This window comes from Nycticebus coucang, chromosome X (assembly GCF_027406575.1).
Source record: "Nycticebus coucang isolate mNycCou1 chromosome X, mNycCou1.pri, whole genome shotgun sequence".
Classification (NCBI taxonomy): Eukaryota; Metazoa; Chordata; class Mammalia; order Primates; family Lorisidae; genus Nycticebus; species Nycticebus coucang.
The window spans coordinates 13886246-13903104 of NC_069804.1; the positions used below are offsets into that span (position 1 = coordinate 13886246).

Genomic DNA, 16859 nt, shown 5'->3' on the forward strand with positions numbered 1-16859 from the left:
ATGGATAGAGTTTGGATATGTTCATTTATTTAATCTAGTTTTAATATTCAGGTATATAGTAGATGTTATGCTCAGAATTGGGGTAGGGATTCTAGGAAATACAAAAGCAGTATCAGATTTGGTTTCTGAACACATTTTTTGGACTGATTTTAAAACTGCTTTGTACAATAAAGCAATCTGAGAATTTGTGATATGTCCCAAGACATTTGGGAGGTCAAGGGTCTGACACACTCGGACGACAACTTTGTCCACAGAAGTGAAAAGCAGATAGAATGGACATAAGACCACAGGAGTGTGTAAATCTAGTAGGTATTGACTGAGTGCCCCCTTTGTGATCAGCCCTGCTCAGACAATATAGGCAAATACAAAAGATTTAAGAGACTGGGTTCCTACTTCAGAGGGTAAAAAACAATTGGAATTTCCACTCATTCCACTGTTAAAGAACAAGGCATGTTCTGGGAGTTCATGGAGGCCCCTGGTACTATTTTTGAGTTATCAGGGAGCTATTGATCAAGCAGCTTGAAAGTAAGAAAAATGATGTATTTTACCTGCTCACTGAATTCTCTCTTCTGTAGACCTGTCACCCTGAAGAAAGCCTGGTCAACTCCCAAGCATCACTGTGAGCAAATCCATGCTACTTGGACTAAATTAATGGGAAGAAAGTATGCCATCCTTTACACTTGGGTTAAAGTGAACAGTGTATGCTGTACTCAGTCCCCACAGCCCCACCAGTTCCCAGGCATTGTCCTTATAAGTGAGCCATCCAGACTCCATACAAGGTCCAATACTTCCTCCCATGATATATCCTCTTTGTTATCAACTCCAGTAATTCAACAGACATTTGCATTTATATTATGCTTGAACAGCCTGTGAGGCCAAAAACACCCTTTATTCTCTAATATAAACATCACTATTGGAAAACAGAGCAAAAGTTAAATCCTAAAACAGAAATAAATAGCAAAAGCAGTGTTAGCAAAGGTGCTTTCTCTTCAGCTGTGTTGTCTTTGGACAACCTTTTCTATCCGTTCCATAGCTTTGATACCTAATGACATCCTTATAATCTCATCTTTCTGTACCATGAAATTAACATTAATACACAATGAAAGCACCTCGGAAGGAAAAAGATTTCTCTAAAAGGAAGTCTGAATGTCTTCGCCGTTTTGGGATTCTTGAGCATTTTCTTCTTTACTAAGATCCACAAAGGCATAAGGATTTTCTTCACCTCTTGCTTGATTTTTCCTGTTAAATAAAGTGAAGTCACGTTACTATAATGATGTTAGAAGGATACTTTTTACCAACCCCAGACTGATGAAGATCAAAGAGCTTGATGGTAATCTGTGTTTAGAAGGCTGAATTGTTGATATTGGGGACAGCTACTCTTGAGGGCAACTTGGCCATATTTATCAAAATTAGCAATTCACATATGCTCTAATCCAGCTTTCCCACTGCTAGGATGTATCTTACAGATATATTGGCACATACAGGAAATTACCTATATTAAACTGTTGCAACTTTTTTACAAACAAACATTTAGAAACAATGTAAGAGTTCATTAATAGAGGACTGGTTAACAAAATTATGGTCCATCCATAAAATGGGAAACTATATTGCCAGAAAAAAAAGAAAAGAGGTAAGCCCTTTGTTCAACTAATATGGAATGATCTCTAAAACACATTAAATGGAAAATAAAAGAATACATAGAACATTGTGTAGACTTCTAACATTATATACTGAAAAAAGACATATAAAACATCTTATATATCTCCAAGAAACTGATAATTTTGGTCAGCTTTGTGACGGGAACTTGGAGATAAAAGATGACAGGGAAACTCTTTATGTACCATTGTGTATTTTTTTATTTTAGCCATTTGAATATATTACCTATTCAACGCCTAATTTTTAAAATAAAGCTATTTGGAGGAACTAAAAATTTCTATAAGGAAGAAAATTGAGCAAAATGGACTAACACAAATAGAGATTCAATCAAGAATATGTTTAAACAACCTGAGATGTGTATAGAGTTTTGCTAGTTGCTATAAAATATTAGCTTTCATTTCATAAGCCCAAAAAGTCAATATCTCTCAAGGTCAGAAAAATGTCCAGTGACAAAGCAAGACTAGAAATTGGGTCTCTAGTGATTTAAGTCCTCAATGAACTTTGATCTTCAACTCAATTACAGGATAGCTGACCATGAATTAAGGAAATGATATGGAATCTGAGCTACCTAAGGAGAAATGAAGGTGATTAAAAAGTGTTGATGTGATGCAAATCTCAGAGCTCATTCTTGAATGGTTTCACAGTTCAAAACCATCACCAATCTGTAGGGTCACTTCTAGACTAAAAAGGATTTAGCAATGAGGACAATCCCCTGAGCCCACCCACCCCTGTTGAGTTCCCTCTTTGCAGTAGGGAACTGGCATCGTGGCTAGGATGTAGTTTACTATGGTGTGCTAATAAACCCCAGGCTGGTTATCTACCACGTGGCCTTGTTGAAGATGTAATTGAAATGCTAATTACATCTGGTCAATTTCTAGGGGATGTATCAGGATATTTAGGTGCAAAATTGGCCGATATAACCTACTACTTATTGCAAATTCTCCAGTTAGTAAGGTCACTTACTTCCTTCGATCTCTGATCCCAGTGACGATCAGGATGATAATGCCAACCACTACCAGTCCTATCACAACTCCAAAAACAATCAGCCATACTGTGACAGGCGGCTGGTAAGGAGGAGTCAGTGTTGGCTGAATCCCCAGAAACTCGAGGGTATTGTCATCCAGGCGGAAAGCATCATTGATACGGCTTCGTGACATCCTATTCACAAAAGCAAAACATAGCAAAGGAACATTTAGGCAAAATAAAAGTGTGTGTAGTTATTCACTCCTTACATCAATGCTCCTGAAAGGATCTGATAAGGCTTATCAGGAGGATGTATGCCTAAAATCATAATAAAAGCAAAAGAGATTATCGGTTGCATAAGAGATATGAATTTTTGATAACTATGTACCTTTCGCATCTTACAACCCACATTATGTTTGTCAATAGCTTCGTTGGAAAACTGAATTGCAAGTGTGGAAATGTGCAAATGGCTGACATTTGTTCATTTGTGACTACTGTGTTTTAAGGGCAAAGTCAGCATATTCAGCAAGAATTTCCCTTCCATCAGAGTAGGTTGACAATGAGTTTATATAAAATCATGACAAAGGATAAGTGGATACACCTCTTTTATAAACAAATCGCGTCCTATAGCCATGTCCCTCAAGGAGTATTTTCCAAATAAAAGATGTTGGCATTTGGAGGCAGCACTGGAGAGCAACACAGGAAGGAGTTTTGCCAACTTCTTCAGCACTGCAATGGGAAATGGCTGAAATTTATGGAAGCAAAAGGATGGAGATTATTAAAAAAAAATAAACAATGAAATGGAAAACCTTCTAGATTGAAGGCCAAAGTGGTCTGACTCCACCAAAGGAGGACAGAGGTCAGAGCAGAATTAGCCATGTAACCTCACAGCAACCATAGCCTGAAAAGATCTAGAAAGAGTCATCCTGAGAGCAGGAAGTTGGAGCTGCAGCCTGCAGCTGGGTATCCAGGAGGGCTGAGCTCTTTCGTGGGGATCTCAGCTGGTACTTTTCCCTCAGACAGACAAAAGGTTTTAGAGGCAATGAGCGAGTTTCTGGGCCTGGTTGGACTTGCAGGACTTGGATGCAGCTCAACAGGGCCTCCTAGTGAGCTGCCCAGTGGCAGTGGGTGTATTAAGGTTGTTTTTTTTTTGTTTTTTGTTTTTTGTTTTAAGGACGAAGGGAACCATCATATGGTTGATCAATTCTTTACTCTTGCTGCATGTTGTGGAAAACAGTGGAGGCAAATCGGACAAACTATCTCCTGTTAATACTCACTGCTCCTAGCAAGGCCTTCTCCTAGTGTACAGGCCGACCCATGTCTCTGGAACGCTGTGCTGGGCCACTGTGTTTCAGGCTTTGGGCAGTTAAATGAATCCTGCATCAAAGTCCCTACAGCACATGATGGCAGTACCTGTTCAAACCTTTTCTACACTTGCTATTTTCCACATGTGCTAGCCAGACTTTCTTTGGCCTTAGCATTCTCAGGATATTTTTGCCTGCAGGCCGAAATGCTGGGGAATTAATGCCACCTGGAAGCAGTTCCCAGCCAATGACTGATGGAGGTAGTGAAGCAATCCTCCAGCTCCCTCCATTCGCTGCTGAGAGGCATTCTACCTGGTCTCTCCACGTGCCCCAGCAGGACTGGGCTCTTGTTGCCCACGGGGTACCTTGCTTGATAACACGCAATCTTTGATCTTCCTTCTCTTTTCTGTCTCCTGTCCACACTTCCCTATCGGTGCTTTTTAGGCTCACCTCCAAAATAAATTACTTACACTCAATTCCCTGTCTAACGATTTATCTGGAATCAAGACAATTCCCTTGCTGTGGGAGCCATCTGGAATTAAAACCCAAATTTGCAGGCTGAGGTAAAATATGCAAATAGCTTAGAACAATAGGAACATAGGAAGAACACTAAACATTACCTATTATCGTTGTTGTACGTGTTAACCCCTCACCCTTATATGATTTGTTTGAAAGTAAACCGTCACCTGATAGCCTCTTCAACTTCGGCTCTGGGAATGATGTCAGATGCATTTTTCGGTGCAGTGACAAAGAAGGTGAAGGAGATTCGAGGTAGGAAATCACTCACCCATACATCCTCCTCCCTGTGGAGAAACCAAAGAAACATCTTCCCCTGTGACACAAATAAAGACAATGAAGACTTCCGCTGCTGCTGAAAAGGAGATTAGGGAGAGGGTCAGAGGGGAGAGAGACAGGGACGGGGCAAGTAACCAAAGATGTAATCACCAGGAAAAATTAACCCTGCCCAAAGCACATGAAATCAATTCCCTAAAAGCTGGGAGATCAAGTCTTAGCACTATTTGTTTTGCCTCCATATAAAACCCACATTTTTTTTTTTTTTGAGATAGGGTCTTACTTTGTTGCCCAGGCCTGAGGGCAGAGGTGTGATCACAGCTCACAGCAACCTCAAACTCCTGGGCTCAAGTAATTCTCCTGCCTCAGCCTCCTGAGTAGCTACAGGTGAGCGCCACTATGCCCAGCTAATTTTTCTATTTTTTATAGAGATAGGGTCTCACTCTTGTTCAGGTTGGTCTCAAACTCCTGACCTCAAGCCATCTTACCACCTTGGCCTCCCAAAGTACTAGGATTACAGTCATAAGCCACCACGCCGGGCCTTAAAACCCACATTTTTTTTCCAGTGATGGAAACATTTCAAAGTGAAAGCACTAACAGAATGAGCAAGGAATCACTGGTGACCCAGGATTGTGACAAACAGCCTGGTGGGCAGGGATGGCTCAGTACCAGGGACAGAGATGGTGTGTTCACACCCCCAACCCACCCCCACCCAGCAGAAAATGTCATGTTGCACCCATGGGCGAAGGGAATGTGTGGGCTTTCCTATGTGATGTAACAAGACCAGAATAAAGGCCAAAGTCCTTAGCGTGGGGCTTTGAAGCCCACGTATACTTTCTCTTCTGCCCCCTGCCGCAAAGCCCCCCTCTACCCTGGCCACATCTACTCAGCTTCTAGCAGACGCTGCTCCAGCCGCACTGACCTTCCTGCTCCTCCAACAGGCAAACAACATTCCTTCCTGAGAGTCTGCTCGGCTGTTTCCTCCAGGGGAAACCTCACCCCATTGTCTGCATTGCTGCCTCTGCTTCCTGCTTCAAATCTTTGCTCAAATATTAGCAAAGTCTTTCCTAACCGTTTTGGTTAAAATTGAACTGCCCCACCACACCCACACCCACACCCCAGCACTCCTCGGCCCCTTTTCTGTCATATTTTTCTTCCTACCATGTGTCGGGGAATTTTACTATATGTCACACGTGTGTTCCACACGCACACAAAACACATCCACACTAGAATATAAGCTCAAGGAAGGCAGAACTTTTTCTCTTCCAGGGCTGAGGGTGGGTGAGAGCTGTTTAATAAGAACGGTGCTGTTGCGATCCAAGCCAAATAAGCCACACTCTCCCCTCAATGGAGTTACCCAAATCCCAGGATGCCAGGGAAGTGTAAAAGTTATTAGAAGGTTTTTCTTCATTGCACTTAAAGAAAAGTTTAAGCAGAATATGTCCTCAGACTCAGATAAAGAGGTGCTGGCTGGAGTAACTTGAGAACCCAGCAAATCAACTCACCCAAATGGAACTGTCTGCTTTTTCATTTCTGAAAAATACTTCCTCATGGCATATGCCACAGATGACCGGAACAAGTACATTTCATTGGCATTCCACTCGTACTGCAAATTCAGAAGAAAGACACTGCTCAGTAGGGATCGGAGGATGCTTTCAACACCTGATACTCCTCAAGCATTGTTCTGAATATTCCAGAGAGTCCCCATATTCATTGCCAGTGACCCTCCACACGTGTGCCCGGCAGCATCCCCCTGCAGGGCTTGTTAAAGCACTGCGTGCTGGGCCCCACCCCAGCGTCTTACTCAGAAAGCCTGAGATGAGACCCAAGAATTTGCATCTCTAACCAACTCCCAGGTGGTGCTAATGGCTAGGCACCCACATTTTAGGAGCCCTTAGGTTCACTGGGCCTTTAACTTTGGTTTGATGTAAACTGAAATAAACACCTTGAGGGTAGGTGTATAAATGGGAGTCTAAAGAAAAGTTGTGGGTTTTGCTGAAAATGTCTGTACATTATAGACAAACTGTTTACTATTTTTATAGTAAGTTCTCATATACGTACTGTATATTATAAGTGTAAAAGAAAAAGAAAGAAACTTGAAGTTCAACGGGTAGATAACACTTTGTAAATAGCAAGGTAATCTGTTTTTTTCTTGTTTTCCAATGCCAGATAAATGGCTTGTGTTTGCCTGGCCTTTGAAGATTCATTAAGAGAGAGAAAAGCATTCCCTCTTGTGTCCAGTAGATGGCAGAAGAGATCAGTAAATGGCACAAGGTTTTGGTCTATGTTTCTCCTTCCCCTTTCAGGAAAAAAAGTTTTTAAATTTCACAAAAAAAATTATTACATTCCTTTCAGCTTGGCTTCTCCCAGGATTGGAGGGGTGAGCTGCACCAATAGTAATAATAACACTATTACTGTTGTTACTATCGCCGCTTTTTTTTAATTGTAAATGCTGAGTTCTCAAAATAATGCCATCACAATCCAGTTGGATTTCACCATAAAATAGCTTGAATGGGCCAGATGTTCTGGGTCTGATGTGGAGAGGCACTAAAGGAACGGTTCTGGTCTCATCCAAACAAACTGTTGCTTAGTGAATTGGCCTTAGAACGTTACACCATCAAACCCTTTGAAGACTATTTGCCGATCCTCCACTGCACGGAAAGAGAACATGCAGACAAATGTCAAGAAACAAAAAGATAATTGAAAAGGATCCTGGAAAGGCCAAGCAAGATCTAATAAAAATATGGCAGAAAGAGAAATAATTCCACAGAATATTCCATGATTATTAAGAAATAAGAACTTGAACTCTCAGAGTTCGGAAAGCAATACACTTCCATTTTTATTTTTCTTTCTTAAATGTTCACTTTTTTTACTCCTACTGTGTTATGTATATTTTGCTGTCTTATTATGAAAAGTATACTAAGAGTATTGTTGAGTCTTGGACAACATTTAACTTCTCAGGAAAATAAGGAGGCAGGAAGATAAGCTTTGGACCCACTTAATGCAGAGAACAATTTTTTGTGGCCACTGCAAAGCCTTCAAAGTGTCACAGCCCCACTCAGGCATTTGATCCCCATCTCCCTGCAACTACCCTGTCCTCTCTTCTTTCCCAATTAATGCTACTACTTCTAGATCACCTGCAACAAGTGTCTAGGAGAGAGCAATACTTATTAAAATAATTCACACAAACATGTAATATGATTTTCTGTAAGACTTTTTGTTACCACAAAATGCATCTTTGTATCAGTGGCTCTCAAACTTTGCTGTAATTAAAATCACCTGAGGACCTTTAACTCTTGCCACCACATCAAGCAATGAAATCAGAATCTCTGGAAGTAGAACCCAGGCAACCTCTCAAAATGTAACCACATCCTCTCCCTTGAATACAAGATAACAGTGATAAGAGTCACTTGGAAGGATTGGTATTTGAGGTTTAAAGATTGGTACAGATGTTTTCTCATTGATCTTCATAATGCCTTAAAAGTAATCAACAAAAAGTAGGCATAGCCCATCCGAGAAGAAATGAGTTACTCAAAAAAAACCCCAAACCTGAAGGCCAGAATTGGGAGCTTACAGTTTTGAAGAGAACCACATGGCCTCTACTTTTTCAGACCACACTGGAACAGGCTTACTGTGTCCTATTCAAGCAAAGACAGTGAGCTGAAAAAATAATGAAAATGCACTCACAGCTTTATCTCCAAGAGCAGATTTTAGGCTTATCCTCACTTTGATGCTTTGGTCAGCATCTGATCAAAGAGAAATCACAGGCTGTTGGTTACAGATGACAAACTGGCCACATGTGTTTATTTTCTTCTCCTCCCAAGATCCCATTAAAGTGCTAGTAAAGGAATTTTTTTAAAGGTATAAACTCACTTTTGGAAAATGATGGGAAATGGGTAACTGCTTTCTCAGGGACAGAAAGCCAGGGCCAAATGTATACACAAAGGGAGCACAGACCCCAAAAGAGCCAGAGAATCCCAGATAGATTTGGGATTCTGGTACGGCAGAGAATAGGAAGAGGACACTGGGCTGAACACAAGGGAAATGAAAGTCAGAGCGTGGTTAAAACCACTTGGAGAATAATTGATCCTCCTACCCCATGTGCTCTTGTTTAGACAGTCGCTTGGAAGCTGTGCTCCAGAAAAACAATAGGTCATCCAAGAAATAAGAGGTGGAATCTAAGAAGATTCAACCCAGAAGAACAACAAAGGAATTGCTCAGGATGAAAACTGTGGTCCAGATTGAAACAGGAAGATGTAAGACTCAGAAGGAACTCTCTAGGAAAGGATACAGTGGAAGAGAATAGACAATTTGGAAAAAACAAGTGCAATGTAGATGGCAAGTTAGTCTGCCAAAAAAACACTGAGGCAACTAAAAACTTGGGGACAAATAAAAAGTACATAAGAAAGGGCACAAATTAGTATATTACTTGGCTCTGCAAGCATAATGATGTAAAGAAACATTGATAAAGTCAAGATAAAGCTTTACTGGGAGAAAGAGAAATGGAAGTAGACAGAAGCAAAAGTCTAGAACTGACCAATAAAATAACAATGACAGCTGCCACCATAACAGAGTCAGAAGCAGGTTATGTATAGAGGGAAAATAGACTCAGCTGTGTCACAGCCGTCATGAGAATGGGACCACAGGGGACCGAGGGAGCAGACGCATGCATCGACTCACTGTACTCACATGGACTCCAGTCGGTGTTCCAGCCCACAAAAGAATTCCTGTTCTGTTCTTTCAGCCAGGTAAACAGGGGCTCAAAGTAGGTGAGTAGTGGGCTGACATTCATATTCCTTGTTCCCACCACATTTTCCAGTGCTAAGGTCCAGGGTTCTGATTTTCCAAGGCTCATCATATTGCTACATAAAAAAAGAAGGGATTGTTTTTCCCATTGAGGGATTCCAAATGTACATGTATTTATAACTATGATCTAGTGCCTCTTCTCTTTGACTTAACTAATTTTCTCCTGGCAAATAAGAAAAGGCATGTTAATAGAGGTATTCATCCCTCAGTCTCTCTCTCTTTCCAATTACTACTGCAAAGGGAGCTCTGTAGTTACAACAGGGAAAGAGGAGGTGGCCCCATCCAGCCAGTGTGTGGTGTAGGTTCCTGTCTCAGCCCAAATGAAACGTTTGCTTTGTAGATGAGGATGTTTTGTATCCCAAAAGTGTCTTTTTAGAACAAAGAAATGAAATTCAAGCCTAGGCATGGAAATAACTAATATTAAGAGAGTTTCAACATTTTGAGGCATTTCTTACAGCAGCTTCTGCCCAGCTTCAATGGAATTTGAGATGTCACATTTGTGCAGGGGACCTTGATGTTGTGCTGCTTGACAAAGGGCTTCTTGAAACTGGAATTGATAAATGGTCCTTGTGTAATATCTGTACAAGAGACAAAGAAAGAGGAAAGCAGCCTTGGGTTTAGTTACAGTATCAGAGGTGTAGATTAGGGTATCTATCCAAGTTCCAGGGCCCAAATAACCAAAAAGACACTAGTCAACCTCATTCTCTAGCCATGAACTCTACAGATTCATCATCATCCATGTGCACGGTATGTATCAGCTGATGAACAAGGCAGTATTACTCTGGTAAGTGTTAGCTCACATTTGTTTTGTGTTTTACAGATTTTTAACCCTTTCATATAAGTGACGCTAATTGATACTTAGGCAGGTCAATAATATTATTTTCGTTTTGCAAACAAAGAAACTGAGGCCCAAAAAATTCGAAGTCTGGGGCTAATAGGTGAAGAACGTATGTTTTTGGACATCAAGTTAAAAATTCTTTTTCTGTTACATGATAAACTCTACCAGAAGAGGGAAGACAAGAATTCTTTGATTTCTCCCAATGATGCTATTGAATCCTTGATGATTGGGGAAAGTCCTCATACAAGTTTTATTTAGCCCAAAAAATCATGTTGGGTTAAATTGTACTGAAATTGATCATCTATATAGACAGTCCCTGACTTACAGTGGTTCGGTTTGTTGTTTGGTTTTTTTTTTGTTTGTTTGTTTGTTTTTTTTTGTTTGCTTGTTTTTTTCATTTTACAATGTTACTTTCAGCTGTGCATTAATGGTGAGTACCCATACAACCATTCTGTTTTTCACTGTCAGTACAGTGTTCGATAAATTACTTGAGATATTCAATACTTTATTATAAAATATGCTTTATATTAGATGAATTCACCTAGCTGTAGGGTGATGTAAGTGTTCAGAGCACATTTATAAAGTTGGCTAGGCTAAGCTATGATGTTCAATAGGTTTAGGTGTATTAAATGCATTCTTGACAAGATATTTTCAACTTATGATGGGTTTATTGGGATGTAACCCCATCATAAGTGAAGGAGCATCTGTGTTGAGCTTAAGGGGTGGGGAATGGAGATGGAAAGAATAATTATCACTTTGTTGATCTCTATTTATTATTAACACAGCTATCCAGTACCCCTGGGAATGAAATAGAAGAAAACTCATTTACCGAATGAAGGAGTAATCATTAGAAACATGGAATAGAGACGCAGGGTCACAGTATGTTTCATCATGGGGCATAGGTTCCACCACCCCAACTATCTCTTGCCTTTGGGAAGAAAAGAAAAAGATCCATTAGCTGTGAGTCACCCGTTCAGACAAGGTCGAGTTGAGCACAATGATGCAGTTGCCTCAGTCAATGGTATTTATATTGACATTGGTTGTCAGGTGAAATAGAAACAGTGTAAAAAAACAGACAGGAAAGCCCATTATGGGGCCATCTCTAAGTGTGGGTTTTTTTTTTTTTATTCAGCCAGAATATACCATTGGAAAACAGCTATGTCTTCAAAACACTAATTTAATAAAATTCATAAAGTGTATCACATGGCCAAAAACGTTCAGTGAAAGCCCTAACAATTCTTCTCAGGGACCACACTTTATGTGCTCCAGGAAGATAGAATTTTTCAAAGTTGAATTCTTACTGTTTCTTCAAGGCTAGCTCAAATGACCCCTCCTCTGAGAAACTTGTCTTCATCCTACGCACTCTGCAGCAGTGAACCCCTCCATATTCCTTAGCCATGTCTCGCTGTGCCTCCTTTGCCATTTCTCTCCCTGTTTTGTTGTTTTCACCTACAGCTCCTTCTTGCCCTGCAGACTTGAGCTCTTAGAGAGTGCAGCTGTGTCTTGGTCGTCTTTATAGTTCAGACATAGTGACTGGCATTAAGGGAAGACTTTGTTTATATTTGTTGAATGACTAAAGGAATAATTAATGCATAAATGAATCACTTTAAGGGTCTAATTCCATGTACTTTAAAAATAAACTGTGAGAAATCAAAAGAATCCAGTCAAAAAAAAAAAAAAAGGTAGGGAAATCACGTATTTGGAATTATTTAAAAGGAATACATTTGTCCCTTCAGATTGTGGGATCACTGTAAACACAGCTTCGGTAATTCAGTCGAATCTCCATAGCTGACCACCTCTCTACACTGACCACCTCCTTTAAGGTGACCTAATTCTCATAGACTGGACACACACCTCATGTATGCATCAGTACAATAGGCCTCGTTCCTTATGTTGACCACTTCTGTGTGTTGACTAGTTTGTTATAGTCCCTTGGGTGGTCAACTTACAGAGGTTCTACTGCATTTAAATGCCAGAAACAGTTATTATGCAGGCTGCCTCCTTCCTCCTAAGAAAGATTGATGTTAATAGAGAGAATCCTGACTGAAGAATAGCACTGTTTTAAACCCATGGATGTAGCACTGCATGTGACGTATGAGATCTTCACTTCAAAGAGGAAAAATAAGAAAAAGAAAGAAAACATTGACAGAGGTCTCATAAATGGTGGAAAGAATATAGATCCTCTCTCTCCTTCTTTTGTAGTTCTTTCATCTAAAACCCAGTTATTGGGCGACGTCCATAGATCAGTGGGTAGGGTACCAGCCACATACACAGAGGCCGGCGGATTCCAACCTGGCCTGGGCCAGCTAAAACAACAATGGCAACAACAACAAAAAACAGCTGGGCATTGTGGCGGGTGCCTGTAGTCCCAGCTACCTGGGAGGCTGAGACAAGAGAATCGCTTAAACCCAAGAGTTTGAGGTTGCTATGAGCTGTGACGCCACAGCACTCTACCCAGAGTGACAGCTTGAGACTCTGTCTCAAAAAAATAAAGAAATAAAAAATAAAACCCATTTATTTCAAGCCTGCATGTGCCAGGCACAGTGCAGGGTACTTGGGGTACAGTGGTGACTAATGTAATGCTGCTGCCATTGAAATTCATCACTGTCTGTTGCCCAGACTTGCCAGATCCTCTTCAGGTTGGAATCCTCTGTTCCCCTCCCCACACAACTAGTTAACTCCCACATCTTTCTCAGGGCTCAACTTAGATGCATCTCCTCATCTGACCCCCCCCCCCCCAATTTGGCTTTGGATTACCACTTAGACAGCTATGGACTCCTGTACCCTCCCATCATGACACTGCGCATTACAGTGCTTTCATTTTTCATATCCTGCCACAGACTGAACATTTTGGGAGGTCAAGGACCATGCCTGAAATGACTAGCATTGGATCCCAAGTGCTTTTCCTAAAATGTGGGGTCAACATTTTGTTTTAAAGAATGGGTAAAATACATAAAAATGAATTTAAAAATCGATCACTTCCTAAATACCACAGTTTAATGAGTGATGCCACTTAAGAGCATAAAGCAGTGTCACCTGACTCGAGGTGTGGACAGAGACAAGGGAATTTTATCTGAGGACATGGCATCCTAATAGAGACTAAAAAAGTTAAAATGACGCCATTCATGTGTGCCTGGGGTGTGGGGTGATGGCATTCCCCTTAGCTGAACACACTTTTCTGTTTTTCACATATTTAATTCCACATCACCCGTTTTCAAGATTTACCTGTTCAAATCCCAGCTATCCTGACTGTGAAGCATTTTCTCAGAACCCTAATCCTAGCCATTTTAGATTGGTTTCTCTCAGCAATAGACCCAGAGACAAGGCCCTGGAAAATGATTCCAGCAAACATCAGCAAAGGAGTGAAGAAACAAGACAGGGAAAGGAAGGAAAACAGCCCGAAAAGTGTGTTATCAGGCAAGTTACCACCGCAGGTAATTGGAGCTTACCCACATTAAGGAACTGGAGGATTCAGTGCGGAGCCTCATCTCAAGAGATATCCCACCTGAGGCCAAGGGCGCTAAGGTATTCACCCACCAACTCCCACCAGTCATTGGGTGAGGGATGGTGGGAGTAGTGTTAGCTCCTCAGCCCTTCCTGACAACTGAGGATTCAGGAGGCTGTAGGAATTCCTGAGACAATGAAACACAGCTATCAGGGGTGTGTGTGTATCTGTGTTCGTACCAACAAAATGATTTTAAATAAAGAGCAAACTCATGAGGAAACATTTTGTTGATTGCATAATCATTGACTTACTTCATTTCCCACCACTTTTTCATCCACTGATCTTTGGGAATCTCACCCTTAAAGACCATCCATCTCCACTTCTCTAACATGTAAGTAAAAGGTAGAGTTCCAACAATCGTGAGTGCTTGTTTCAGCAGGAAGTTAATTTCTGTTTCTGAAAGCAAAAATGGAAAAGGATAAATATTAAGGTGAAGATGACAGTGGATGTTTTGTGTTAACAAGAATTTTCCTAAATCTCAAGATACTATTCTTCAAGATATACTTACTATAGGATGATCACATGACAAATATTGATAGTGGACATGATAATATGTATATTTTCATTTTCTCAACTAAAAGATTTGGAGTAGGGTAAAGCCCTGGAATGGAACCGGTAAATACAAATCTGCAATTTACCCCATCCTCTTTTTTTCATTAGTTTTAATTGCTTTCCTTAAATACCTCTTATCAGAGTTAATTTGAGCTATTTCATCTCCTTTCCCAGTCACACTGTTTATTTTTGAAAGCTCCATGGAGGCAGTGATTGTTAATGTCTTATTCAAGACTAGTCAGTGTCTGCTATATGATGCCCTCTGTAAGTCTTCACTGAACAAATGCAGTGAAAAGCTGGTACACTCTGGATCGGGAAAAAAACCTAAAGGATACAATCCACTGGATGATCAAAAGTACAATGTACTTTAAATGGACTGATATTTTCCTTTAACAAATCATGTTATTTTATTTTATCCTTCATTAATGGCATAAAGAGGCAGTGGAGCTCATCTCTAGTGCACAAAGGAAGCTCACTGAAATGTAAGCAGGGGTGTGATTTACCTTGCACATCACTGTTGTCTCTAGTGTCTGGGAAAATGCCTCGTACGTGGTATGTGCTTGGTAAATGTGTTTGGAAGAAGAAAGGAAGAGAAAGAGGGAGTGAGGGAGAAAAGGGATGAAGGAATTTATTTAACATTATTTACAAATAGAGGCAGAGCCAAGAAAAGAAGCAGCAGGGGTTTTCCAAACTGGTAGTTTAACCACAGCTTCAGAAACATAGTGATTCAACCATTTTGGCCTCCTGTCAGGGAATACTAAAAAATAATAAAACAGATAATTGCCTGATCATTGACTTGAATGAATTATATTTTAAAATTAGGAAGCAGGTGTAGTTACTATCAACTACCTTTCCTTTGTTGCTTCATGGGTGGATGCCACTGCTGGTCTACAATCCACTGAATGGATGCTTACAATGACTATTTCAGACATGATGATGGCTTTACACCAGCTTACTCCAAGATCCTTACGGGATCACCAAGGAGCTAGAGCCAGAAATCAAGACAGAGCGAATGCCCCACCCAAGGATGGAGGGGAATGGACTCTATTGACCAAACGCCCCAGCCAGCAGAACTGATCTTTATGTCACAAATAACTAAAACGAGGGGAGAAAATAGATGGAAGAGAAGGTATTAGGTTCTGCTTGCCCTCCTTTTACAAGGAAGACTCAAAAACCATGGCATCCTCACTAAATATTTGTCATGTTCCATCAAAGCCAAGCCATCCAGAGAAAAACAGGATCCCTCAGGCAAAGTGGGTTAAAATTTTAGGAAGTTTTTACCTAGAACCGGAAGAATCTAGTCAGGACACTGACACTAATTAGCTGAGTGACCTTGAGCTGGGTGACCATTTCAGTTCTATGGGACTGTTTCAGTATCTTTAATAGAAAACAAACTTCTGTTAGATATTTCTTAGGGTCCCAAGATCATTCATTCAGTTACCCTTCTTAATCCCTTTTCAATAATACAGAACCACAAGTTGACATGTACCTAATTTTTTTTTTACTGTAGCAATTTTCAGTTATCCATAAATACCTTACACCTTGTGGGTCAAAAGTCAATATTTCATATGTATAATAATAAATACCTTAGCCCATGTCAGACTAAAGAACCGCCATAACAAGCCATGAGAAAATGTCCATACCATTGTCGTCTTGAAAATCAGGTGGCAGAAGACCAATGGATTGCAAATGCTTAGGTGTAGCTGCAGAAAGTGACATGATTTCTCCAACAGCTTCATGGAACCCTTCGTTAGCTCCACTTCTTAGCAGGAAAGGTTGTACAGCATATGCCATATCATACTGGATGTGCCCCATCTCATGATGGGCTGTCAGGAAGTCATCCATTGTCACCTTTGTACACATTTTGATCCTGCACAAAAATGGACAAGCTTAAAATGAACCTCACTAAATTTCATTTAATCATCACAGTAGAGTTGTATGAAGTTTTCGTAGCGTGAATCGTCTTGCCAAGATTTACTCACTAGCAAATCTTGAGTCCCCGCCTCTTAGGTCCTAGAAACTGTACTCATTGCTCAATATAAACTAATAGGCAGGGCTGAATCCTGTTTTCTTGCTCACAGACTAATAGGAAGACAGATGAGTGGAGTCCTGTGCTACAAACATGGTGAGACAAGTACTCTTTAAGTGATCAGTAGACTCAGTCTTGGGTGCAACAATGACCGAATGCAGGCACAGTCTCCTAGAAGCACCAAGAAGGACATAGTTGGATTCAATGAGCAATCTCAACATTGACCAAATGTGCAGGAGTTTTCCAGGTATGTGGCAAAAGAGGTTGACATTCCCCAAAGTACTCAATGAGAAAGGCTTGAGAAAAGAATGTGCCATTCAGGACACTGCAAGCAGTGTGGTATCGCAAATTAGAGAAATAGTAGAAGAAGCTAGAAATTAAGACTTGGGAATCGTTAGCATGTAAGTCAGGGAG

The 16859-nt window shown here is 40.6% G+C and overlaps 1 protein-coding gene across 1 annotated transcript in view; it reads right to left on the minus strand.

Annotated features, from left to right (window-relative positions):
* The window catches only part of ACE2 (angiotensin converting enzyme 2), a 44845-nt gene continuing 27986 nt past the window's right edge, over positions 1-16859 (minus strand). The window contains exons 9-18 of the mRNA XM_053580366.1: positions 16060-16286; positions 14116-14260; positions 11189-11287; positions 9977-10099; positions 9405-9577; positions 8403-8461; positions 6221-6321; positions 4610-4726; positions 2620-2814; positions 1-1239 (exon numbers count right to left, since the gene is read on the minus strand). Of these exons, the coding sequence (XP_053436341.1) occupies positions 1131-1239; positions 2620-2814; positions 4610-4726; positions 6221-6321; positions 8403-8461; positions 9405-9577; positions 9977-10099; positions 11189-11287; positions 14116-14260; positions 16060-16286 (1348 nt within the window). The 3' untranslated portion in view covers positions 1-1130. The remainder of the gene's footprint in view (positions 1240-2619; positions 2815-4609; positions 4727-6220; positions 6322-8402; positions 8462-9404; positions 9578-9976; positions 10100-11188; positions 11288-14115; positions 14261-16059; positions 16287-16859) is intronic.